The 25,470-nt window shown below is 50.1% G+C and overlaps 1 protein-coding gene, 1 long non-coding RNA gene and 1 pseudogene across 6 annotated transcripts; 2 read left to right on the forward strand and 1 right to left on the reverse strand.

The window, feature by feature from the left end:
• Nucleotides 1-316: 316 nt before the first annotated feature.
• Nucleotides 317-11,433, reverse strand: PCIF1 (phosphorylated CTD interacting factor 1). 4 transcript variants are annotated; one of them, XM_084888331.1, is made up of 17 exons: nt 11,297-11,433; nt 9,255-9,425; nt 7,745-7,887; nt 7,530-7,654; nt 6,309-6,446; nt 6,014-6,144; nt 5,733-5,887; nt 4,947-5,094; nt 4,773-4,856; nt 4,429-4,528; nt 3,234-3,396; nt 2,423-2,595; nt 2,200-2,286; nt 1,936-2,120; nt 1,129-1,222; nt 860-1,035; nt 317-774 (listed from the first exon to the last, which is right to left on the reverse strand). In XM_084888331.1, exons 3-17 carry the CDS (start codon nt 7,866-7,868, stop codon nt 543-545), a joined length of 2,115 nt encoding a protein of 704 aa, XP_084744457.1. In that variant the 5' UTR covers nt 7,869-7,887; nt 9,255-9,425; nt 11,297-11,433; the 3' UTR covers nt 317-542. The 4 variants fall into 4 exon arrangements, with proteins under 4 accessions (XP_084744457.1, XP_084744456.1, XP_084744454.1 ...); XM_084888330.1 differs by having other exon boundaries at nt 9,144-9,425; XM_084888328.1 differs by having other exon boundaries at nt 860-1,222; nt 9,144-9,425.
• Nucleotides 5,093-6,699, forward strand: LOC311624741. The gene is made up of 2 exons (XR_014795373.1): nt 5,093-5,247; nt 5,526-6,699. It is a non-coding gene; the product is annotated as an uncharacterized lncRNA (long non-coding RNA).
• LOC311625127 (ubiquitin-conjugating enzyme E2 N-like) lies at nt 11,163-23,662 on the forward strand (annotated as a pseudogene). Its single transcript has 2 exons — nt 11,163-11,270; nt 23,181-23,662. The product of its transcript is annotated as a ubiquitin-conjugating enzyme E2 N-like (transcript).
• The last annotated feature ends 1,808 nt before the right edge of the window (nt 23,663-25,470 follow it).

Here is a 25,470-nt window from a genome sequence, read left to right on the forward strand (position 1 = left end):
TCTAACTTTCTACCTGGGCAGAGCTGCCAGCCCAGCCATCAGCTCCCCACCTGGATTAGCACACACTCAGTTCTGGGAGTTAGGGATTTACCAGGTAGATGGTGCAGGGCTCTGGACTCCAGACCTGCTGGGCACAGGCTGAGGCCACCAGGGCCCCAGTTGTGGGGACAGCAGGGTGAGGAGTAGGACACTGGAGCCCTGGGTTGGGTGTTAAGGCCCAGAGGTCATGAGGTGAACCTGGACATACAGGGTTGTAATCCCAGAAAGCTCCAGGTTTCTCAGCTTTCTGCCCTCAAGACCCTCACTCGTTCTGACTGAAGGGTTTCTATATTTACTTTTACAAATGAAACAAGGTGGCACAGAAGGTAGGGAGGTGTGGGGCCTATTTACAGGGGACTTGAAGTTTGAGGTGAGAAGTGAGGGGGGGGCAGGGAGGGGGAGCCTTGGCAGAGCCATAATCTTCCTATGTCATTGGCAGCCCAAGAGCGGAGTCCCACCAATCCAAACTAGCACCCTGGGGCTCCTCCTCCCCGCAAGATGTGTTAGGTGGGGTGAGACTCTCGGCTAGGGCCCTGCTCTCGGCCTGAGTCCCGGTCCTTAGCCTCCGAGGAGGATGAGGAGGAAGAGCTGGAGCCATGGCTGCGGCCTGACTGCCGGTAGGCGGTGGTCAGCTCTTGCAGCTTCTCAGCAGTTGGCCCCCACTTGGCAAAGCCAGGGTCGTTCTGCAGGAAGAGCACGGCTGTGTTGTGGACCACCTTGTAGTGCATTTCTTCCCTGCGGGCAGAGGCAGCAGCTCATGGTAGGGCTCTGCTGGCCCAATCAACCCAGCCCTCTCCCCCTACCCTCCCTGGAAACCCACTTCTTGCAGACGTGTTGGGACCCACTGCGGTACTCATGTTCAAAGGCGGGCAGGACCAGCTGGTGGCGTTTGAAGCGGCTCTGTTCCATGCGGGTGAGCGCCGGTGTTGGGGGTTCCCGCCACTCAGGGATGAACACGATGAAGGACAGGGGCTCCGGTGAGCTCTCGAGCAGTTTCTGTGGGAGGTGGCACGGGGTGGATGTCAGAGGCTTCCCTCCAGGTGCTGGCAATCTTGCTTGCCACCCCCCACCCCAGAACAGCATACCCACCTCGAAGTGAGAGACCATGGCATCCATGAGCTCCTCACAGAATGGAGGGTTGGCCTCAAAGGAACCACTCAGCGGGGAGAAGTCCAGGCAGGGCCTGGGGACAGAGGTGAGCATTCTAAGTCCCAGAAGGTTCCAGGTTCCTCAGCTTTCTCTGCCCTCAAGACCCTCACTCGTTCTTACTGGAAGGTTTCTGTATTTACTCTGCCAGAAATAGGTGCTGCCCCCACGCTTAGGCAGCTGATAAGGCCAGAGTCCAACATTCGTCCTTAATTCATCCTAGAGCAAGGTGTGGCCATATCCATTGGACATATAAGGACAGAGAGGCTCAAGTCCTTTGATGACCCAAGTCTACCAAGCCTATTAGTAGAGGAGCTGGAGCTCAAATCCATCTCTGACCCCACTGCCACCATAGCACATGCCACACCCAGGATTTCCCTAGCTGCTGAGCTTTCCCTATTGCTGGCCTGGCCCTGTCTTCTTGCTGGAGACCATCTCCTACTATGTTCACCTCCCTGTTAGTCTGTAAGGCTTCTGAGCTCTGTATCACCATTTCTCTTCCTTCCAGTATTCCAAATACAGACTAGTTCACTAAGAAACCACAGGCTTGGTTGGGGGTAGGGTGTTAATAGGCCCCCCAGAGGTTTAAGGATATGTCCAAGGTCATGTATCTGGCGTGGTGAAGGTAGGGACCACATCCTAGATGGATTCCAATGCATTTAGAAAGCAGCTAGCCAAGGTAAGATCGGCCCTCCGGCTGACAGTTTCCCAGGCCTGGGCAGGGGGGCCCAGTAGTCCCCTAGCTCTCACCCGCGGGAGCCAAAATAGCCATCTGTGTCAGGGAAAGCAGAGCAGTACTGGCGGAAGTAGCAGTTGAGGGGTGAGGCAAAACACTCAAAGGTGACACTGAAGAGTCGGTGGAGGGCCTCGAAGACGTGCACTGGCAGCGATCCCTGCAAGCCTGTCCCCTCGTAGAGGCCTACGCCAAACATCATCTGCAGAATGGCCACAGTCAGCATCTGGTGCTCAGCCTCCCCCTCCAGAAGAGCCCTCCCCTGCTACCCCGGCCTATACCTGGTACCGTCGGAGAAGACACCAGACTCGGGGCAGAAACTTCTCAAAGGCAGAGTCATCAATGCAGCTATAACGGTAAAGGAGCCACTGGGGGACAGAAAGCAGTGGGTTTCAATTCAGCACAGGTGCCTCCTTTGTCACTGGCCTCTTGCTGAAGACTCTGGGTCAAGAGAGATCCAGCCCTCCCTTCTTCCACCCGCCTCCCCCTTCCCTCAGCTCTTACCAGCTTACTGAAGTAGTTGCGGCTGACCTTGACCATCTCTCCCTTATACCGGATGCAGACCACGTTATTCTCTATGTGCATCTCCACAGTAGGCATGGGGGGCGCAGGCACAGCTAGCCGTACTGGGTAGCAGTATACCAGGCGGGGCTCCACCTCTGGGGCCTCCACCTCCTCTGTGGATGGGAGAACAGTGAGGGGCTGCCCTGGACACCTGTGTCCACTGTGTCAGGGGCTTCCCACCTCATCCAGTGACCGAGGAGGTATGTCCCACCCCACGGAGGAGTAAGTGCAGCTCCGAAGGTTCAGTAACAAAGGACACATGGGGGACCAGGTGATTAGTAGAGGCAAGCACAGGTGGCCTGTCAATGTGCCACGCCTTGGGGCCTGGCAGGCAAGCAGGTTCAGATGCCATGCAGAAGTAGAACTGCATCACCCTCATCACAGTAGTTACAATACCTCACTTAGGGGTCTTCTGGGGCCAACCACTTTAACTTACCACTGAATCCTCACATGATCCTATTGGTCAGGTATCATACCTCAATTTGAGAACACTGAGGCTTACAGAGTTTGAACGAAGGTCCAGCTAACAGTCCCTGCCTGTCTTTCTCTCCCACCTCCTCTCATTGCTTTGCCATTTCCTAGAAGAGTGCTGAGAACCCTGGCCAAAGAACACAGCAGGTCGTGTCCCAGACGCTGCTGGGAGGAATGAGCCACCCCAAACCAGTCTGTGCCTTGAGGTTGTCTCACTTGTCCCTTCAATCAGGGCCTAGGATAGAGCTCATAGTACAGTCCCTTCCACCTGGCTTCCTACCTGGGATGTTGTTTTCCTTGAGGATGGCAAGGTGCTTCTCTCGGATTCGTTTGACGTAATCCAGGGAAATGTGGTAGATCTTACTGCAGATGCCTTCCACAGAGTCCTTGGCCGCGGCCGAGACATGGGGGCCACACTGTTTGCGCAGATGTTCCAGGCGATCCTGGAGGAGATAGGGCTCTAGTGAGCTGGCAGGCAGGGGAGGGCTGCTGGATTGCAGCCATCCTCATTTAGAAATAGGCTCTGCTACTTATTAGCTGTGTCGTTAGGTCTCTGAATCTCTCTCTCACTGTTAAGGATACATGAAATACTTACCTACCAAGGCAGTTGGAATATATGGTCATTCCTGCTAAGGGCTTAACAAGCCCCTGGCATATATATAGTAAGTGTCCAATAAATGCCATAATTTAATGTTGGGGTTACACTGTGCCAGATCCCATGATTCTTGGTATTGAAACAGACAATTGGGCATAGTCCCCTTTTATAAAGCATTTGTAGTTATTGGGGAGAGATCATTACAGAATGGGATCCTTCCTTGATCATTGTAGATTTGAAATTTGAGCTTTTAATAACTTGCAAGAATAATTACGGGCATTTGTAATTTTGCTGAGTCATACATGTGAAAGTCGGATGAGTGAAAATGAGTCACTCTGGCTAGTGAGCACACACCTACCTTTGTCAGTCTCTACGTGTCAAGTACACAGTTACTATCGTGAGGTGCGAAACCTTGTCTCTTGTGAAAAATAGTCCTGAAAAGGGAGCCCATTGCTAGTGCTGGTGAATTAAAGAAGAGATGGGTTTGGACCAGAAGAAAAAAAAATGTTTTGGACACATTGAAGTAGGGAGTTGAATTGAATCTTGTGGTAGCTCTTCAATATATGAACACACACACATCTAAGAAAAGACAGTTTGTCAGTCTGTTTCCAAAAGATGTTGATTGTTCATTAAGTTGAAAAGGCAGCTACTGATGGTAGCCAAGCACAAAATTCCATTAAGAATCTTAATGGAAATGTTCTTTGGGAAAAAGCCAGGAGCCTAGACAAACAGTTCTATTCACATGAGTTTGGGGACTGATGTGTCAAAGGTCTGCTGAGCAGGTCGTCGTGAGGCCCTGCCCAGCCTGGGCAGGCAGAGTGGGCTTCTGGGAGGAAATGGCCACAGAGCCTTTCCATTGACCTTATCCAGGGCCACTCACCATGTAGTCCTCCTTGGAGGCTGAGTGGTCCTTCCGCAACCAGCTGAAGGTGTCCTCCACGTTCCACTTGACCACCTTCCTGCTGTCAGGGGATGCACTCCTGCCAGAGAGCACGGGGACCAGCGGTTAAGGGTCTGCTCTAACCTCCTTACTCCACCCATCCCACTTCCATTGGCTTTTAGCTATCAACTCCTCGATTTACATCACAGCCTCTCTTGCCTTTGGGAGCTAACCCCACTTCTGCCACCAAACGCAATGACAGCTCTGTTGAGTGTGAGCCAATGGCCTGTGAAATCAACCCCTCTTCACAGACCCATCCTCCTGGGGGCAGGAGAGAGCCAAACCTGGACTCGATGAGCCGCCTGGCCGCCTCTGCGTATTTAAAAAGCAGGCGCTTAGCTTCCTCCCGGAACTTGATTCGGGATAACCTAGATTAGAGAGTGGACAGGGTTAGAGTCCTATACAGAACTGGGCACAAACTAAATAGCCCTGGATCATCCTCAGTTGTGGGACTATACCTGATGGGAATGTCATTCATGATTTCACGAAACATGGAAGGCGACACAACTGGCTCACAGTTGCTTGGCAACATGGGGTCAGAGCCTTTGTCCACCACCTTGCGTTCCAGCATCCAGCGGTTGAAAGATTCCCGAGGGGGCTCAATGCCTGCAGAACAGGAAGACTGATGAAGGTCTGAATTCAGGAGGCATTGTGTGGCCATTGGAGGTGCAACAGGAAATAAGACATGACTGCTGTTGTCAGGCTTCCATTCTAAGCAACATCTGACAATCACTAGTTCTTCAAAGTATGTTACATAAGGTAAGAAAGGGAGAGGGATGTCTATATTTCAGCAAACTTAGGCAGACTTATTTACTAATTAAAACTACCATTTACTGTGCACTTTCCATTCCACTTACTCTTTGTAGTAATCCTGTGAGGTAGGTCCTCTTTTTATGCGCTTTTACAAATACATAAAAAGGCTCTGAAGGGTGCCTGGCAAATAGTAAGCATTCTGAAAGTGTCAATAATTGTTTCTTGTTTTGTTACTGACCTTAGCCACCCTGTATGTAGGCACTGTTATTGTCCCTATCTTACAGATGATGGAACCCAAGTGCAGAGAGGCTAAGTGAGGAGCCCAAGGTCACAGAACCAGCACTTAGTGGAACTGGGACTCCAACAAGTCTGACCCCCATAGCACATGCTCAACCACTGGGTTCCAGAGTGCCATTCCCAAGCTCTACTGGCCAACCCCTGCTCCTGCTAAGGGTGGATGAAAACAAAGGCCAAGGCCAGGAGACAGTTACCTTCTCGCTGCTGACACAGCTCCCGGTAGTGCTGCCGAAGCTTCAGGATGAGCTGGGAGCGGAGCAGCTCCACCTCAGGATGCGGGGGCAGCACCTCGGAAGGGCCCCGGTGCTTGATGACAGCGTTGGTCTGGATATCTAGATCCCAGTACACCCTAGGGGGATGGAGAGGAGCAATGAGGAAAGCAGAGAAAAGGGAGGAGGGGCACCCTACCCATCACCACCACCTCAGTCGTAGGCACCAACAATGGGTGTCCCCAAGCCAATCAACAGGGACTCACTCAGTGGGTCGGAGGAGAGCTGCCTGCTGTTTATCTTCAGGGGATGTTCCCCAAATCTTCAGTGTTGGGGTTCCTGGGATGCTGGGGGAACTGGGCACCGGTGGACCTGTGGGTGTCACAGGGATTTCGATCTGGAGCAAAAGAGTCAAAGGCATCGAGTCAGAAGAGCTGGCCGATGGCTCCAGCGCTGTGTACCCTGGGGCGCTGGGCACTGGGCTCCCCTCCTGACTGGCCTGGAAGGCCCAGCCCTTGCAGGGAACCTGCTAGCTGCCTACAGGAAGCTGCAGGCACTCACCTTGGGCTTCTTCACACCATTGCCGCTTGGCTGCTCTTCTGAGAGCTGCCGCTTTCGGGACTTGTTCTCAGCTGGAGGGGTTTCCACCAAGCTTGAGTCTTGGGGCAGAGGGGTCGCATTCAGCCCCAAAGGGTCCGACTGGAGGAGGGAGACCAGCAGAGTTGCAACCAGAGCCAGCAGCTTAGGAGTCCCAGTACTGCGGAATCCTGACGGCCCCCACCCCCTGCTCCGACTCCTCAGAGAAGAACAGGGGGCTGGGATGCAGAACACTGGGCACTACTCCTGCCTGCTACTTGCAACTGTGTGACCTTGAGAGTTACTTCCCTTCCTAATTCCCTTCAAAACGGCCATGATACCTCACCACTGATTGATGATTAAACAAGTCAATGAATATGACCAGCTTAATTTGACATCTGGCATGAGGTCAGCACTCAACGTGTTAGTGTTTTCCTTAAGAACCAAAAAAAGTCAGGAATGAAAGGAAAATTCAAGAAACACTTGTTTTTTAAAAAGCGAAGCCCTGTGATGGAACTCCTTTGGTGACAAAATATGCAAGTGATGGTGGGCAGTGGGCCCTGAAATCACATCAGGTACAAATCCTGCTCTGCCTCTTCCTGGCTGTGAGGTCTTGGGCCAGTCATTTCGCCTCTCTGAGCCTCAATGTCTTCATCTGCAAAATGGGAATGCCAACTGGCTTGACTGTTTCTAAGAAAAGAAAGACTGCCCAAACTGACAGAGATCCAGAAGCCCATGCTCCCACCAGACTGCCCGTACCTCCCTTACCACAATGACCTTGAAGTTCCCAGAATGCGTGTGCCCTCCCTTACCAACCTTCTTATCTTAACCACTAATTCAGAGAAGCATTCAGGAACCCCCCCCCCCCCCCAGACCCAGTCAGGATCCCTGATGCACCCTAACATCCTCCTTCACAAAAGCGCCACGTTGTAATCCTAGTAGTCCCCTCCAGTAGATCCCTGAGTTCAAGGGCAGGACCATGTCTTTCTTGTTCACACTGCATCCCCAGCACAGTGCCCAACATGTAGTACAGTTCAGTATCACACTATCCTAGTCTGTTTATATGAGTCTAGATTCCATGAGAAAGAGACTGTTCTGTTGTCATAGTACCCCCAGAACAAGGCACATAATAATGTCCAGGGTACATTTGGGGAAGATCCAGATGCCAAAGGCTGCTGTGAGACCCTGCCCGAGGCTGGAACTTACAATAACGTCATGCTGGCCCAGCACGGGCATCTCCCACAGAGACTGGTTGGTGAATCTGTTAAAGTAGTAGGGCCGGTTCTCCCTCCTGCTCCAGCACTTCTCCCAGCCCGCATGTACCAGCTCCTCTGCAAACAAGCATGGAACCCAGCCTGGGTCAGGGCTCCTCCTGGGGCACCCTCTGACCCCGCCACCCTGCCACTACCCCTTGCCAGTACCTGGGAGGTCCTGTGCCAGACGGATGGGCTTTGGAGAAGAGGGCTGGCTCTGATTGGAGGTGCCTGGGGAGTGACTCAGCAAGGATGCTTCCTCCCGGGGGCTGCCGTGGTTCTCATTGGCCATCTCAGCGCCCACACTGGACCTGCCACAGAGAACCAAAGGGTGTCAGGGCCATCAGGGCATGGAGGTCATTTCCACCCACCACCCAGCAATTACAACCTAGAGGGCCCCAGTGATCACCTGCAGATGTGGGAAATCAATCCCGTCCCGTCCTGGAGGGACAGCGTGGTGCCATAGGAGCCCTGGAAGCTAAGCTGCAGTTTCCTCAACTGTAAAATGGGTGTACTCCTATTGCTCCCTTTGCCTGAAGTATGCTTTCCCTAATTCTCTGCCTGGCTTGCCACTAGGTGCTCATCCTCCAGGAAGCCTTCCTGGACTCTTCCCTCCCCAAGCAAGGCAGGCAGAGCCCCCCTCAGGGCTATAAATATCTACATTGTAGCACTCAGTCTGGTCTATGAGCTGGGTTTGTCTCCCCATTAAACTGTCAGAACTCCCAGGACTTGGAAGTGGGTCCAGTTTAGCCCTCTCCAGAGTGCTCAGCAGGGTATCTGTACTCTACAGAAAATATTTACAAAGCATCGAGTGACAACACAGAACAGGGTCTACCTTTGAGAAGGTATTCCCACAAGGAACTGTACCTCCTCTTTCCTGCTCCTGTCCAGTAAAATCTAATTGGCACAAAGCACACCCCAGAAGGGACATGACATCTAAATAGAGCCTCATTTTACACTGTAGGGCGGGAAGCAGGAAGCAATCTGTTGCTAAAAGGAACCAGTGGAATCGAGGAATGTTGAAGTCAGTCCTTCATAATCTCCAGGTGAAATTTTATTTAAATGCCAGGAAAGAGGTCAGCTCCTTCAGATGTGTATCACCTACAAACCCCACCAAAAATACACCCAACACGTCTCGATGAACAAAGTAGTTCCCAACCTGGCCGTCAGACTCCTAGATGGCCAACTGTGACCAGACTGGTGATCCTCATGGTGTTTTCAATATGTCACAATACCCCAAAGAAGTCAAACATACCCACCAAAAGACCACAAAGGCACATTTAAACATCAGTTATCTTTGCTTGCTGAAATTTTATCAATTCACTGTGGTCACACTGATTATCTCATGCTGATCAGAAGCTCTGATTGGCTGTTGACAACATCATAGGAGTCATTGGGACATTGATTTTATTGTACACTCAGTCGGAGACATCTTTTGTTAATTTGGAAAGGGAAAAGTGAATGGTTGTTTCATGGGTACAGTTTGGCAAATAAAAATGCAGGAAGCAAATGGACATCCATACAACAGAAAGGGGCCATGATAACAAAAAGGTTTGGAATCACTGACCAAGGGGAGAAAAAGCTGTAGTTGTCTTGGTTCTCTGCGGAAGAGGGGTTCCTGGTGCCTTGGGGCTGAGCCCACAGGTCTCAAGGCTGAATGAGTTCCCTCTTTTCTCACCCTCCAAGGTCTGCAATACTAGCATGAGAGGATTTTCTTCTCCGGCCGGGTGGACCCCGAGTCACAGGGTCCCACAGAGGCAGGGCAGAGGCCTGCGGAAAGGCTCAGCACGTGGGTGGGCTGGTCAGCAGCAGAGTGAACGGGGACCCAGGGAATTCCTTGCATCAGCAACTGCAGAGCAAATAAAAGAAAACAGTCACAGACCTGTGAAACACTGCGGAGCAGGGACAACAAGATGGGCAAACTGGAAACCTCCCTCAAACACTGGGGGGGAGCTGGGGACTCGGAATAAAAGCGGTACATACTTCTCAAGCTTCCCAACCTAACAGGTCCACCCTCTTAGACATGCAGGCTATAGTCGCATAGAGCTCCGTGTTGATGAGGGCCCTGGGCCTAATTTAATGTTCTACTGTCACTGTCTTAAAATATTTAAATTTTTAACCACGGGCCCACATTTTCATTTTGCACATTGGACCCTTCATATTGCCCTGCCAACTGAAGTATCCCCAAGACAAAAGTGAACAACCACACATATCACAGATTGAGGACAAGCTCTCAGCCACCCACACTTCTTTGAACTAAGTCTCTAATGAACACACACATATGCAAATGCATTATATAACAGTGTGTTCATCTTTATTGAAAACTATTTTCCCCAAGAAACACTGTGTGAAACTGATGCACCAGTTAGATTAGCTATGCGGAGGCGGCACAGCAGCACAGCTTACTGAAGCCAAATGGGGGCACTGCAGTGTTTCCAAAACCCGCTATGCATAAGAACCAGGTGGCTTGTAAAAAAAAAAAAAAAAAAAAAAAAAAAAAAAAAAAATCAGATTCCTGTCCCTCACTTCACATCGCAGGATCAGAAATGGGGAGGGGAGGTACACAATAATGTCTGTATGTGTGTTTTTTAAATGAACGTGAAGAGTGGGACTGAGAGATGGGATGACCAACCTTTTTGCTTTATACCATTTCAAATAGCAGTTTTTTACAATTAAAAATTTTTTTTTTATTTCCCAGCTGATTTGGATGCAGTAGGCCATTTATCAAAGTACCAGTGGGGCCCGACGGGCATGGCTCAGTAGTTGAGCACCCACCTATGAGCCAGGAGGTCACAGTTGGATTCCTGGTTGGGGCACATGTCTGGGTTTCAAGCTCCGTCGTGCAGGAGGCAGCCAATCAATGATTCTCTGTCATCATTGATTTTACTATCTATCCCTCTGACGGCAATAAAAAAAAATTTAAGTACCAGCTGGGGTTGGGCAGACCCAAGTTCCAGAACCTTCTGCTAACTTTCCGATTTATAAATCGCACTCAATCTCTATGGTCTCTATGCCTAGAGTCTAGCATATTTACAGCCTCAGTAAAACACAAATATTATTATTAAGATGGCGTTTTTATTGATTCTGTAGCTCGCTGGCCGCCCGCATACCGCAGTTTGACAGCCAAGCAGTTTAAGGATAAACTATCAGCGCAACCAACCAGAGAAACACACCACAACACAGGGTCCATTCCAGGACTGGAGAAAGATGGGGGGCGGGATCGTCTCAGTAAGCCAATCAGAACCCTTCAGCCCAGTAGGGCGGGGTCAAAGGACTTGCAAAGTGCGCAGGTGCGGGGGCGCGCGAGGGAGGGGCGACCCCCCGCGCGCGCACACCTTCCCCTCTCCCCCCACCCCAGCGGGGGCGGGCTGTTTGGCGCGCGCGCGTCGGCCCATCTCCCGGGCTCCGCCCCCCGCCCTGCCGCGCGCTCCCGCCCCCGGGCTTAGGCGACTCAGAGTCGGAGCCCGACACAAAGGCGGTGGCGGCGGCGGCAGCGGAGGGGCCTTGCAGGCCGCTCCGCCAGCGCTCTCCGGGCCCACCTCCCTCACCCAGGCCACCGGCCCGGCCGCCCACCCTCAGGCCTAAGATGGCGGCGGCGGCAGAGACGAAGCAAGCGGTGGCCCCGAGTGAAAAGCGTCGGAGAGGCCACCACCGCCCGGCTTCGGACTCCCGGATCCTGGCCCGGCTCGCAGCGGTACCACGGCTTCCTGGCGCTCTTACCTGCCCGAAGCGGACTCGAGGGGATGCGGCGATACGTTCTGCTCGACCGCCCGTTTTGCCGCCTCCGCCTCTCCCTCCCGAGCGCCGCTCCCGCCATCTTGTGTCCCGGGCCGGGACTCCGCGCTGCGCATGCGCTGGTCCCGCCTCTGAGGGACCTCGCCGCTCCCGGCCGCCATCTTGAGTGTGGCAGGACAGTCCGGGTCCTCAAGCCCCGCTTCTTTTCGGCCCCCTCCTCTACCTCTCGTTTTCCCCTGCTCCTCCATGCGGGTCTGAGGAGCGGGGACGCAGCTTGGCGGGCCCTGGGGTGTGTGATAGTGGAAGGAACGAACTCACAAGCACGCTTCCTGCCTCAGTTTCCCACGCCCGCTGGGCGGAAGGACCCCGGTGGGCGGCGCGGGGCGGAATTGGATTGCGTGTGCGCACCGGGGGCGCGGGCGGGTTTGAAACGCAGGCCCGGCTCGGACGCCGCCCGGGGGCGGAGTCCTGGTGACGTAGCTGCGGACGCAAGGTGCTCCGGGGTCCTAGCCCCGGCGCTGCTGCGCATCCAGCCTGTCGTTTGTCCTCTCTGGGCCTCTGTCTAGGGTTTTACAGCCACTTTCCATGTCCAGGGTGCATGCAAATTGGGTCTCCCATAATGAGGCTGCACAGGTTATAAGTGCTCTTGAGTAGAAGAAAGAACGCAGTGGGAGACAATAAAGATGGCTTTGCTGGTTGCAACTGGCTAATTCTATATTTTACACTGTAACCCGACCGGTGTGGCTTAGTGGTTGAGCGTCTACCCAGGAATCAGGACCTTTATGGATTCCCCGTAAGAGCTCATGCTGGGGTTGCGCTTGATCCCGGTAGGGGGCGTGCAGGAGGCAGCCGATTGATGTTTCTCATGGATGTTCCTGTTCTCTCTCTCTGAAATCAGTTAAAACATTTTTTTTTTTTTAAATCTTACACTGTAGCCCTAACCGGTTTGGCTCAGTGGATAGAGCATCGGCCTGCGGACTCAAGGGTCCCAGGTTCGATTCTGATCAAGGGCATGTACATTGGTGTGTGCACATCCCCAATAGGAGGTGTGCAGGAGGCAGCTGATTGATGTTTCTAACTCTCCCTCTCCCTTTCTCTCTGTAAAAAAAATAAAATATATTTTAAAAAAATAAAAGATGAACTGAACTCTCGAAGATTTCAATTCATTTAAAAAAAGAGTCTTACACTGTAGAGATTAACCAAAGGACTTGTATGCATGTATATAAGCCTAACCAGTGGTCACAGACAACGGGGGGGGGGGGGGGGAGCGTGGCATGGGGGGGAATGGGAATGGGGAGATGAGGACAATTATGTGATACCATAATCAATAAAAAATAAAAATATTACACTGTAAAATAATGGCTTTGGACAAAGTTGAGAAATTGTCAACTAAATGCATGTGAGGGGCATTCCAACACTGACATTTACGGCCACTAGTTGCTTTGCAAATCTTCACTGAGACCTCAAACCAGCTACAAAAGCTAGGCCATCAAGAGACTCAGTTACTACCGTAGGTAACCGGTGCCCTGCTCCATGCAGAATACTTTGGTAGAGGCCCGCAGACTCACTAGCTCCACCTTCTGGTCTCTCAAGTGTGTTGACTTCGCAGTGGAAGACAAAAAGGCCCCCTGCTGTTCTACTTGAGCTTCCCATGTGGAGCCAGAGGCAGGCTTTCTGGTGTCCGTAGTGTCTGGCCCCAAGCAGCTTGGTGAGGCTGGGAGTGTCAAAACTGGAGGCAGTAGGAATAGTAAATAAGAACCAGGGTTCTCGCCCTAGCCAGTTTTGCTCAGTGGGTAGAGTGGCGGCCTGCGGATCTGAAGGGTCCCAGGTTGATTCCTGTGGGTACAAACGGACTGCGGGGTAGATCCCCAGTAGGGGGCGTACAGGAGGTAGCCGATCAATGTTTCTCTTCCTCTCTGAAATCAATAGAAATATATTTAATAAATAAATAGCCCTACCCAGATAACCCAAGGCAGAGTGGCTCAGTTTGGAGCATTGTTCCATCCAACAGGATGGAGGTTCCATTCGGTCAGGGCACATATCTGGGCTGCAGGAGGTATGTCGATGTTTCTCCTTCCTCTCTCTCAAAACTAAAATTAAAAGGGGGAGGGGGGGGCAATGTTAAAATATGTACACATAATTTCATTAAAAATTTTAAAAAAATAAAAATAAAATTTTTTTTTCAGGAATAGTATATGCACAGCCCTGGTTGCTACTGCTCAGTTGTTTGGAGCCTGTCCTGCACACAGAAAGTCATGAGTTTGACGCCCAGTAAGGGCATGTATCTAGATTGCTGGTTCAGTCCCCAGTTAGGATGCCTGGGGGAGTAAGCCAATCGATGTTTCTCTCTCTCCTCTCTAAATCAATAAACATGTCAAAAAAAAAAGAAAAAGAATAGCACACATACAGAAGTGTGCAGAAAATAGAAATGTATTTGTCAGAAGGTGAATACCTGGGTAAAACACTCAAGTTATTGTCAAGCAGAATCCCCCCAATGGGGTAATCTCCCCACTATTTCTGTGATGGGCTGTGCCAAGCACTTTACATACTTAGGTTTGTCACCTAAGCAAGACCCTAAACACTAGTCTTGTCTGCCTGTTCCTTCAACTTGATATAAGTGGAATTACACAGTCCTGTTTTGTGCCTTCTTTTGCTCAACATTGCATTTCCAAGACCCATCCATGTTGCATGTAGCTATGATTAGTTCATTTTCATTGCTGTTTTCTGTCTTCCAATGTATATCTACTATTGGGAGATATTTGAAGCTTTCTACCTCATATCTGTCTTCTGAATTATTATAGTAGTCTCCAAACTGGTCTTCTGTTCCTCCAACCTTGCTTCTTTCCTAGTGCATAATCCACCCACCAGTCATAGGGCTTAAATTTGATCATATTGTAAATCTGATCAAGTCACCCTGGGCTTAAAACCTTTGAATGCCTCATTAATGCCTTATCAGTTGTCCCAAACTTAGCTCGCAAGACCACAGTTATAACGAGATACCGTGGCAGTGCATTGGTGATGGGCTGTGCCACGCACTTTACATACAGTCATGTTATTTACCTTCAACCATCTCTCCTTCATCCAGTCCCAGCCATCTTGAGCTACCTCGGTGTACCAGGTTGTTTCTTGACCCTGGGCCTTTGCATGTGCTCTTCCTCTACTTGTCTCAATCAGCCTTCAAGTCTTAGCTTATATGTCACCTCCACCAGGCAGCCTTCCCTGAACTTACCTCCACCAAAGCTGGGGCAGGTCCCCTCTCCTGTATATCCATATCGGCCTGTGCTCTGCGTCTGTTCCTTTTTTTTTTTTTTAGAGAGAGAGAAGGAGGGAGACAGAGACAGAAACATCGAGGTGAGGAGAGTAATATTAATCAGTTACCTCCAGTACATGCCTCACCGGGTATGTGCCCTAACTTGAAATTGAACCTGAGACCTTTTGGTGCATGGGACGACACTCCAACCAACTGCACCACACGGGCCAGAGCTATGTCCATTTTTCATCCACTAGGCTGTGAGCTTAAGGGCAGGGCCAGGGCTAGTTTTCCCTGTTGGCCTCATGCCCAGTGGCCTGCCTGACAGTAAATATTGTTGACTGTGGGCAGACTGCACTGGGTTGAGTGTGGATGACTTTTTCGGGTATCCCTGTTTCTATTCCAGGCTCTGGTTTCTGGGATGGGAACACCAGGCATTTCTTTGGGATGCCAAGAAAAGCACGAGTGGTCCAGCTTGGCAGACTCCCTGCATCCTCCACTCCTGACAGGCGGGTGAGCAGCTGAGCAAAGATCCTGGGGCTCTCAGGCACTCTGTCAACTTGTCTGGACTAGTTGGGAGCAGCAGGGCTGGGTTGGGAGAGATGGTTGGGAAAAGCCGGGCTTCTCCAGCAATAGCCAGTCCTGGCTGGGAGCCAGCCTCAATGAGACCAAGCAGAAATATAAACACGCAGGCTGAGGCCACCACATATCTTCACCCCCTCGTTCTTTTCCGCGAAAGCAAGCAGCAGCTGCGGGCACTGCCTGTTCCAGCCCCCGAGCTCCTGGCGGTGAGGGAGCGCCAGCGTGACCCTGGTCCAGGCTGCCCGTCCAGGCTGGCCCGAGCTCCCCTCAACCCGGAGGCCCTGCTCTGCGGTCTCGGGCGCACGAAGGCCGTTTCCAAAGGGCATGGGCCTGGCTCCAGGAAGGCGATGGGAGGGAGGCTTCCACCCCACACGGTGGTTTCTGCAGGGAGTGGCCCTCTGGCCATTCTGGGGAAGCCACTCAGGCCACGAATAGATGAAGGGACTGGGGCGTCTCCTCTGGTCTCCGGCCCCCGTCAGTGTCTGATGTGGTGTCCCGCTCCCTTTCACCTCCTCGCTGGGCTGGGCCCAGTGTGTGCTGGGGCCTGTCCTCGGACCTTGAGAACCAGCGCTAACTAAGGCAGGCTCTTTGCCCTCAGGGAGTCCACACAGGAGTGGGCGAAGCAGACACAGAAGCTCTTAGCTGCAGGGAGTATGTCCAGGGGGTGGGCATGCAAAGGAGAAGACTTCCCAAGAGGTGGCTGGGAGCTGAACCTGATGAAGGAATGGGATTTTCCAGGTGGCACAGAAGGGGGAGGACAGCCCGCGCCAGATCCTGGAGGTGTGGACAGGTACAGCGTGCTGGGAGAAGGAATCAGCCTGAGCACAGCCAGGGACCGGAGGTAGAGGTCGAAGTAGGCACAGAACCCCAATACAGTGTCTGTCCTGGGTTAGTGCTCAGCCTCCCCAGGCGGTGGTTGGGACATCTCAGGATCGGGGTGAAGGCACTTGTAGTGTCCTGCCACCACCCTGCCCTCTCTCTCTGATGCCCACTCCCTCTGATGCCCATTTTTCTATTTTGAGCAGAGTGACCAGGAACCATGGTGTTTATACCCATATGAGCCGGGTAAGCAGAATTAAATTTCAGACTTCTTCAAAAAAAAGTCAGGGTGACATCTGGCAGTTCCTGAAATTCCGAGATCAGAGGAAATGGTGGCTTAGAGCCCCCGTGGGGGTGGAGGGAGGATACTAATTGAGCTGGTCCCAGTGGAGGGTTCCTAGGACACTTGGCTTTTGACCCAGAGATCTCAGTCCTGGCTGGGAAGAGCCTTTGAACAGCTTTATTGGGATGTAATTTGCATGCCACTAGATTTGCTGTCACCAAAAGACAGTTCAGTGATTTTGAATAAATTTACACAGTTGTGCAGTCATCACCACAACTCAGTCCTAGATTCCCATCACCCAAAGCTCTTTTTTTACAGAGAAAAGAGAGAGGGATAGAGAGTTAGAAATATCAATGAGAGAGAAACACCGATCAGCTGCCTCCTGCACACCCCCCACTGGGGATGTGCCTGCAACCAAGGTACATGCTCCTGACTGGAATCAAACCTGGGACCTTTCAGTCTGCAGACCGACGCTCTATCCACTGAGCCAAACCGGTTTTGGCCACCCAGAGCTCTTGTGACTGTTTACAGTCAACCCCTCTCTGCAGCCGTCATCTCAGGTTAACCACTAACCTGTTTTCTTTTCTTTTTTTTAATATATTATATTGATTTTTTACAGAGAGGAAGGGAGAGAGATAGAGAGCTAGAAACGTCGATGAGAGAGAAACATCGATCAGCTGCCTCTTGCATACCCCCCACTGGAGATGTTCCCACAACCAAGGTACATTCCCTTGACCGGAATCGAACCTGAGACCTTTCAGTCCACAGACCGATGCTCTACCGCTGAGCCAAACTGGTTTCGGCCTAACCTGCTTTCTGTCTTGATAGATTTGCCTTTTGCAGACCTTTCATATGAATGAGATAATATAAAATGTAGTTTTTGTCTTGCCTCTTTTATTTTGCATAATGTATTTGAGATTCATACATGTGCATAGCATGTATCAGGAGTTCATGCTTTTTATATTGCTGGACAGTCTTCCATTGTATTGATACTCACATTTTGTTTATCTGTTTACCAGCTGGTGGACATTTGGGTTGTTTACACTATTATGAATAAAGCTGCTGTGAACATTCACGTACAAGTATCTGTGCGAGCATACATTTTCCTTTTTGTTGGGTGGACGATACAGAATAAGGGTGGGGGGCAGCTTATCGGGACCTCGAAGTGGAATCGCTGTAGAGTAAATGTGTGTTTAACTTTATAAGGAACTGCCAAATGTTTTTCTGTCACACTATTTTAACATGCCTAGCAGTAAAGTATGAGGGTTCTTGCCAATACTTGCTATTGTTGGTCTCTTTTATTACGACTTGCTGAGGAACTTTTTTTTAAAGAACAGTTAATTGGCTTATTGATTTTTTATTTTTTTAATATATCTTATTGATTTTTTACAAAGAGGATGAGAGAGAATTATGGATCAGCTGCCTCCTGCACACCCCCCACTGGGGATGTGCCCGCAACCAAGGTACATGCTCCTGACTGGAATCGAACCTGGGACCTTTCAGTCCGCAGGCTGGGCTCTATCCACTGAGCCAAACCTGTTTTGGCTGATTTTTTATAGAGAAACATCGATGTGAGTGCTCAACAACAATCAGCTGCCTCCTGCACTCCCCCTACCAAGGGTGGAGCCAGCAACCCGGGCATGTGCCCTCGACCAGGAGCCCAAGGAACCACTTCCTGGTGCCCAGGAGGAGGCCCACCTGAGCCACACCAGCGAGGGCCTGCTGGAAAACACTCACTGATACCCGGGTCCATCCCAAACCAACTGAACCAGAATCTTGGGGTTCGAGGCCCAGGCATAGGTATTCACAACAGAACAGAACAAAGCCAAAGACTCCCTACCTAAAAGCTGCTCACGTGCAAAGGGTTGAGAACCGGTGCCCTAACTTTAGGTCTGCTTTCTGTCCTCCGGGCACTTAGGGGGAGCGCTTGCTGGCCAGCAGGAAGCACATGGGTTTGGGGGTGGAAAACAGCTGCGGCCCAACACCCACAGGCACACAGACGCCTGAAGAGGAAGGGGCCTGGGAGGCCTGCCTTGTGCACAGCCAGCTGAGATGCTGAGGAGGAGGGGCGCCTCCCACGACCTTAGGGTTGCTCAGGCTCCAAAGAGATTAAGAAAGTATGACATTCCTGGCTGCAGACCAGCTGCAGATAACCCCAGAGAAACACGAGGAATGGTGGTGCCAGCAGGAGCTGCAGGGAGCTTAGAGGCTCAGGGGATCATCAGGCCAGGGCCACATGGTCTGGGATACAATCTCTTCCTTTCAAAGGGTCTGCAGATAATAACAACCACCGTGTTCCATGGACCAGACCCTGTGCTGGGGCTAGGGATATAGCCATGAGGAAGCCTCAGGCTCCCACCTCAGGGAGTTCACAGTCTGCTGGAAGAAGCAGGCAAAACAGAGTTGAACAGCATGATGGGTAATGATGCTGGAGCCTCTGGGTGGGGGCGACATTGAGGTAGAGATCTGAGTGAATGAAGAAAGCCAATTATGCGAAGATCTCCGTGCAAAGATGTATCTGGTAGAGCACATGTGTCAAACACAAGGCCCGCGGGCCAAATCCAGCCCGCCAGGCCTTGCAATGTGGCCCACACCGCGCTGTCATCACTGCACTTCGCTGTCAGTTTATGACATTGTCAGTTTATGACTGTTCAGTAAACCATTCGGCCCGCGATTTAGGCTGGATTTTAGATTTTGGCCCCTTCTCTGATTGAGTTCGACACCCCTATGGTAGAGGGAAGGGTTCATGGACAGCTCAAGGAGAGAGTTTGGTGTTTTCCAAACAGAGGTAGACAGTGGAGCAATAAAGAGGAAGGAGCTAGACCCTTTCGGTGGTCATGGCCAGAATGCAGCTTTTATTTTGTGCCATGGGGGGAGAGGGCAGTGGATGGTTTTTAGAGGGGTGGAGAATGCTATAGTTTCTATTTTTATTTTTTATTTTTATTTTTATTTTTATTTATTTATTTATTTATTTATTTATTTTAGGTAATAAAGCTTTAGTGCATGAAGTTTATTGAAATCCTATTCATGCTTCAAGGTACTGTGACAATTTTGTTGTTGTGTGTATCCTCACTTAAGGATATTTTTCCTTTGAGTTTTAGGGAGAGTAGAAGAGGGAGGGAAAGACAGAGAAATATTTATGTGAGAGAAACACATTGATTTGGTTGCCCACTGCATGAGCCTATAGTTTCTATTTTTAAAGATGGCTTTGGTTGGTGCAGAAGACTAGAACTATAGGGGCAATAGCGGGGCAGGGAGTTGGGGCAAGCTGTCCAGGTAAAAGATGAAAATGGCTTGGACTAGCGTTGGTGCAAATGAAAGAGAAAGTATACTAGTAGATGTAGGACATCTTTGGGAGTTGGAGACACAATTATCTACTGACATGTGGTAGAAAGAAAAAAGGAGTTAAATATGACTCCTATTGTTTTTTACGCAATTGAGCATCTGGGTGAAGGGTGGTGCCATGATCTGAGATGGAGAAAACAGAGTAGCAGAATTTAGTACTGGGGGTGGGGTGGGATGAATTATGGATCTAGCTGGGTGAAGAGAGGAGGGAAACTGGAGGGCTAAGATGTCCTCATGATCCCTGGATAAAGAGCTGGCAATCCTTGTCAGATCAAAGTCTGTTTATGTCAGCATTTGTGTAGTATCAGAGCATCGTGAACATTTTTTCAAGATGCTGGAATGTTCGAGGTGCTTCTTACAGCCGTTAGGGAGGCCCTGCAAAAATAAAAATAAAGAGAGAGAGACACACACACACTCAAGCTGAAGATGGTAGCCCATTCTTATTATCAAAAGAAAAAGTCATGCCTGGCTGGCTTGGCTCAGTGGATAGAGCATCAGCCTGCGGACTAAAGGATCCCAGGTATGATTCTGGCTAAGGGCACATGCCTAGGGGGCCAGCTCGGTCCCAGTGGGGGTGTGCAGGAGGCAGACGATCAATGATTCTCTCTCATCATTAATGTTTCTATCCTCTCTCCTCTCCCTTCCTCTCTGAAATCAATAAAGAAATATATAAAAGAAAGGAAGGGAGAAAGAGAGGAAGGAAGGAAGGAAGGAAGGAAGGAAGGAAGGAAGGAAGGAAGGAAGGAAGGAAGGAAGGAAGGAAAGAAGAAAGAAAGAAAGAAAGAAAGAAAGAAAGAAAGAAAGAAAGAAAGAAAGAAAGAAAGAAAGAAAGGAAGGAAGGAAGAAAGAAGAAAGAAAGAAGAAAGAAAGAAGTCATGCCCAGCTGGCATGGCTCAGTGGTTGGGTGTTAACCTGTGAACCAGGAGGTCACAACTCTATTTCCAGTCAGGGCAGATGCCCAGGTTTGGGGCTCGATCCTCAGTGGGGGGCAAGAAGGAGGTAGCCGATCAATGATTCTCTCTCATCATTGATGTATCTATCTCGTTCACCCTCTCCCTTTCTCTCTGAAATCAATAAATAAATATTTATATATTTTTAAAAAGAAAAAGTCAGCCAAAACCGGTTTGGCTCAGTGGATAGAGCGTTGGCCTTCGGACTGAAGCGTCCCGGGTTCGATTCCGGTCAAGGGGATGTACCTGGGTTGCGGGCACATCCCCAGTAGGAGGTGTGCAAGAGGCAGCTGATCAATGATTCTCTCCCATCGATGTTTCTAATTCTCTATCCCTCTCCTTTCCTCTCTGTAAAAAAATCAATAAAATATATATATTTTTAAAAAGTCATTACCTCTTGCTGCTCCCTCCCTTCCTGTCACTTTGAAATGTTATTGCTGGCTTATGAGCATCTAGATAGCATAGCTACAGGTCTTCCACCCCTTCCGCAACATAAGAAAAGGCTGGGAGCCCCATGCGGAGTGAATGACTCATAAAAACAAAGACGGGGCTTAGAGGACCATCTAGAAAGGGGCCCCAGGGGTCAGAGTCTGCTAGCAGGCAGGCTGCAAGGGGCAGAGAAACTGGGAGGCAGGTGGAGTGTGAAGAAAACAAGAGAAAAACATCAGTGAGACCAGTGAGCTGCTGGAAGTCAACGCGGGAGCTGAGTGGTAGGGGTGCCAGGGGGCAGGGCCTGAGAATAACCCAGGCGATGGGGAAGCCACGCCCCGCGAGATTAGAATTCTTGAGTTTCAAACCTGGAAGGGCCTTCGGGACCAGGTGGCGGTCTCCTTGGACAGAAAAGAGGAACTGGTCTGCGAGGAGGAAATGGGAAAGAAAAGGAGAAGGCAAAAGCCAGGTCGCCAAGGTTTAGATGCCACAGAACGCTGTCAGCAGCTCCGAACTGAACTCAGAGCCATCGCCCTTTATTTCCCGTCTCCCCGTTGGTAGATGGCTACCCCCGAGGGGGACATTCTGTCCAGCTGCTTCCTGGAAATAAGTGGTCATTCCACCTGTTTGGGAGACATACTCTTCTGGTCTGAATCTGCCCCCCTTCCCCCCACTCCTCCCCTAGTCCTAACTGGGTCCCCTATCCCAGGTCCCCAGGCTCACCCATGCTGACCAACACAAGCACATGCACTGCAGTGTTCATGGGTGCCGGCAGCATGAGAGGGCGGAGGTCACTTCCTGAGGGATATCCAGGGTGTGTGTGGGGGTGGGAGAAAGGTCAGGAGGGGCTGACGCAGCTTCTCCAAGCCATGCAGAATCCAAAGAAAACACAGCTGGGGACAGGGAGAGGGAGTGGGGAGCCGGTGATGCATGTTGACATCTTGGGCAGAAATCCAATGTGGTGTCCTGTGGTCAGTGTTTACTTGCTGAGACCAGTTACTTCCTCCAGCGTTATCTCAGTTTCCCAGTCTGCAAAACAAGGGCAGTAAAAGCTGCCTCAAAGGATCGCTGAGGATTAAATGGGATCGTTAAAGAGAGCAGAGGGGAGTGGTGAAGAGCACGGGCTCTGGAGCCAGACTGACTTGACCAAATCAGCTTCTCTGGGTCTGTTCTCTGGTCTGTACAATGGGACGATGATACCATCTTATAGGATGCTATGACATTTAAGTGAATTAATATTTGTAAAGTTTTTGTTGTTAAAAAAAAACTAGTTAAAAAAAAAAAAAAAAAAACTAGCTGAAACCGGTTTGGCTCAGCGGTAGAGCGTCAGTCTGCAGACTGAAAGGTCCCAGGTTTGATTCCTGTCAAGGGCATGTGCATTGATTGCAGGCACATCCCCGGTAGGGGGTGTGCAAGAGGCAGCTGGTCGATGTTTCTCTCTCATCGACGTTTCTAGCTCTCTATCCCTCTCCATTCCTCTCTGTAAGAAAAATCAATAAAATATATTTTTAAAAAATAAAAAATAAAATAAAAAATCTTAACTATTAAAATAAAAAAAAATAAAAAAACTAGTTAAGCTCTGGTAGGTGTGCTAAGTGGTTAGAGCGATGGCCCCTGCACTGAAGGGTGTCAGGTTCTATCCCAGGCAAAGGCACATACCTGTGTTGGGGTGTATTCAGGAGGCAACCAATGGTCGACCTCTCTCTCTCTCTCTCTTTCCTCCCTCCATTCCATTCCATCTAAAAGCAATAGAAAAACATCCTGGGGTGAGGATTGAAAAAAAACCACCCAACTAGTTAATAGTAATAACCAGAGACATTTATTGAGCCCTTTGGTGTGCTAAGTACTAGGTTCAGCACTTTATATACTTCGTTACGTTAAAATTTCCCTACCAGAGAGGGTCCTTCTCATGTGCAGATGTAAAACCTGAGGCCCATCAAGAGATTTACTTTTCTTTTAATGTGTTCTTTTTTTTTAAATCCTCAACTGAGGACATGCTTGTTGATATGAGAGAGAGAGAGAGAGAGAGAGAGAGAGAGAGAGAGAGAGAGAGAGATTGGCGGCCTCTCACAGGCACCCCAACAGGAAACCAAACCCACAAGCTGGGTCTGTGCCTGCCAGGGAATTGGACCCACAACTGCTCAGTACATGGGCCCTTGCTCCAAGCAACGGAGCCACACCAGCCAGGACAAGAGATCCTTTTGAGATCAGAGGCCAAAGTTGGGATCTGACAAGACCACCAGGCTGCCCCAAAGGATTATCAAGGAAGCCCAGCGTTTGCTGGCAGAACCAGTTCCTGGAATTGGAGCAGAACCAGATAAGAGCAATAAGCCCATTATTTTCATGTGGTCATTGCTGGCCCCCTGGATTCCCCCTTTGAGGGAGGGGCTTTTAAACTTGAACTCTTCCTTCCTGAAGAATACTGGACGGCAGCACCTGAAGTACGTTTAATGACCGACATTTGACATCCTAACGCAGAGAAGTTGGGAAGAACATGTTTATATATTTTGAAAGAGAAGTGGTCCCAGCATTGCAGATTCACACCGTTCTGCCATCGATCCAGGCTGTTAAGTGCTCCCAATCCAGACGACCCAGTAGCAGGTGACGTGGTGGAGCAATGGAAGACCAGCAAAGCCCACGCCATTGGAGCAGCTAGAGCAGGGACTAGACTATATGCCAGGAAAAATATTTAGAACGATCTGATCACCAAGTGTGCATCCCTTCTCCTGTTCTGCCAAGATGTCTTCCTTTCTTCTTTGCATTTAATGGACACAGTCTTAGAAATACTACAGAATCAAAGCCCAGACATCTCCAGTCCTTTGGTGACTCAATACACATGAGCAAATCGAGGTCTTGTCCTGTTCACTGTTTTGAAGTACAAGAGGCCTGCTGCACAAAATTCATGCACGGGTACGGTCCCTAGGCCTGGCCTGCTATCACGATCAGGGCCATCTCCCCCAGCTGCCTGCAGCCAGCCCCGCGCCCCGGCACCCCCAGCCCCAGCCACCCACCACTGGCTCATGGCTGGGGATAGGGACCAAGAGGTGGTCAGTGCACCTCATAGTGACTGGTCCAGCAATCGGTCATTCTGCTGTTAGGGTCAATTTGCATTTTGCCCTTTTTATATAGGATAAGCAGAGGCTACCATCTGGGTTGCTGTGAGATGTTTACAAGCAGTGACCCCCTCTCTGCTTTTGTTCATTCCCCTATCATGGTTTAAGTATAAAGCACCATGAATGAAGGCAGTTGTCAGGGTTAGCTGCAGGGGTGTGGGTGTTTTTTTTTTTTTTTTCTTTTTCTTTTTAAGTATTTTCCTTTTACTTTATTTCACTTTTTAACAGTTTTTATATATTTTTTATTGATTTTAGAGAGGAAGAGAGAGGGAGAGAGAGGTAGAAACATCATTGATGAGAGAGAATCATTGATTGGCTGCCTCCTGCACGCTCCCTACTGGAAATTGAGCCCACAACCTGGGCATATGCCCTAACGGGGAATCGAACCAGTGACCTCTTGGTTCCTGGGTTGACACTCACCGGCTGAGCTACACCTGGCGGGGCTGTTTTTATTTATTTTATTGTTGTTTTGAGGGAGGAAGTAGTTTGATTTTACTTTTAAGAGCTCCTGTCCCCGTTTTTGGTGATCTGATTACACTAGTTAAAAGCAGCTAACCAGTTCTTTACAACAGCTCCAACCAAGTCTCCCTTTATTTAGACGTGTAGATGGACACGTGTGATTGTGTGAACCAAAATGGGAACATTAAAGAAACACCAGGGCCCAAACTATCACTGTGACTTACCGTCAATGTGGAGCTCTCCCTGCCAGGAAAGCTTGTGACCGTTTTATATGGCTTGTCTGGAGACTTGTGTAAATTTTATGTTTTAGTAAAATATTTTTTGTTAAAAAGAAAAAAAAAATTTGCTTTTTAATTTACATCCAAGGGTGGCAAACGACAGCCCATTGGCCGAATCCAGAGAACAGGGTGTTCGCTTAAATATTGTTTAGAGCTGCTTCCACGCTACCATGGCAGAACAGCTGTGACAGAGACTGTAGGGCCGGCAAAATCTAAAATATTCTGTCTGGCCCTTTACCAGGAGAGCTTGCTGACCTCTGTTCTAGAAAGTGACAGAAGCAAGAAGGACTTGAACCAGGTCCGTCTGGTTCCCAAACCCCTCATTGCTTTGTATCCCGTTGTTGGTTGTTCCTGTGTTTGCAACACCCCTGTGCTGGCTGCACACAAAGGCTTTCTTCTTGTCCCTTTGAGGGAAGTCTCCCCTCCCCTCTCCAAAGCCAGAAGTGAAAGTGCAAAGGGATTTGGGGAGTCCGATCTCCCCATCCTCAGGCCAAGCTTTGGGAGGAAGGAGGAACCCAAATAAGGGAGAGAGGCGGATGGAGTAGGCAAGTTCCTGGAATCAAGGCCAGTGACTGTCCCTTGCTGTCCCCCAGCCCAGGCCAGGGCTGTGTTTGGAGTCAGCTGGCCTGAGACTGGCATGGTGCAGGGGTT

This window comes from Pipistrellus hanaki (assembly GCF_964339955.1).
Source record: "Pipistrellus hanaki genome assembly, chromosome: 6".
NCBI lineage: Eukaryota > Metazoa > Chordata > Mammalia > Chiroptera > Vespertilionidae > Pipistrellus > Pipistrellus hanaki.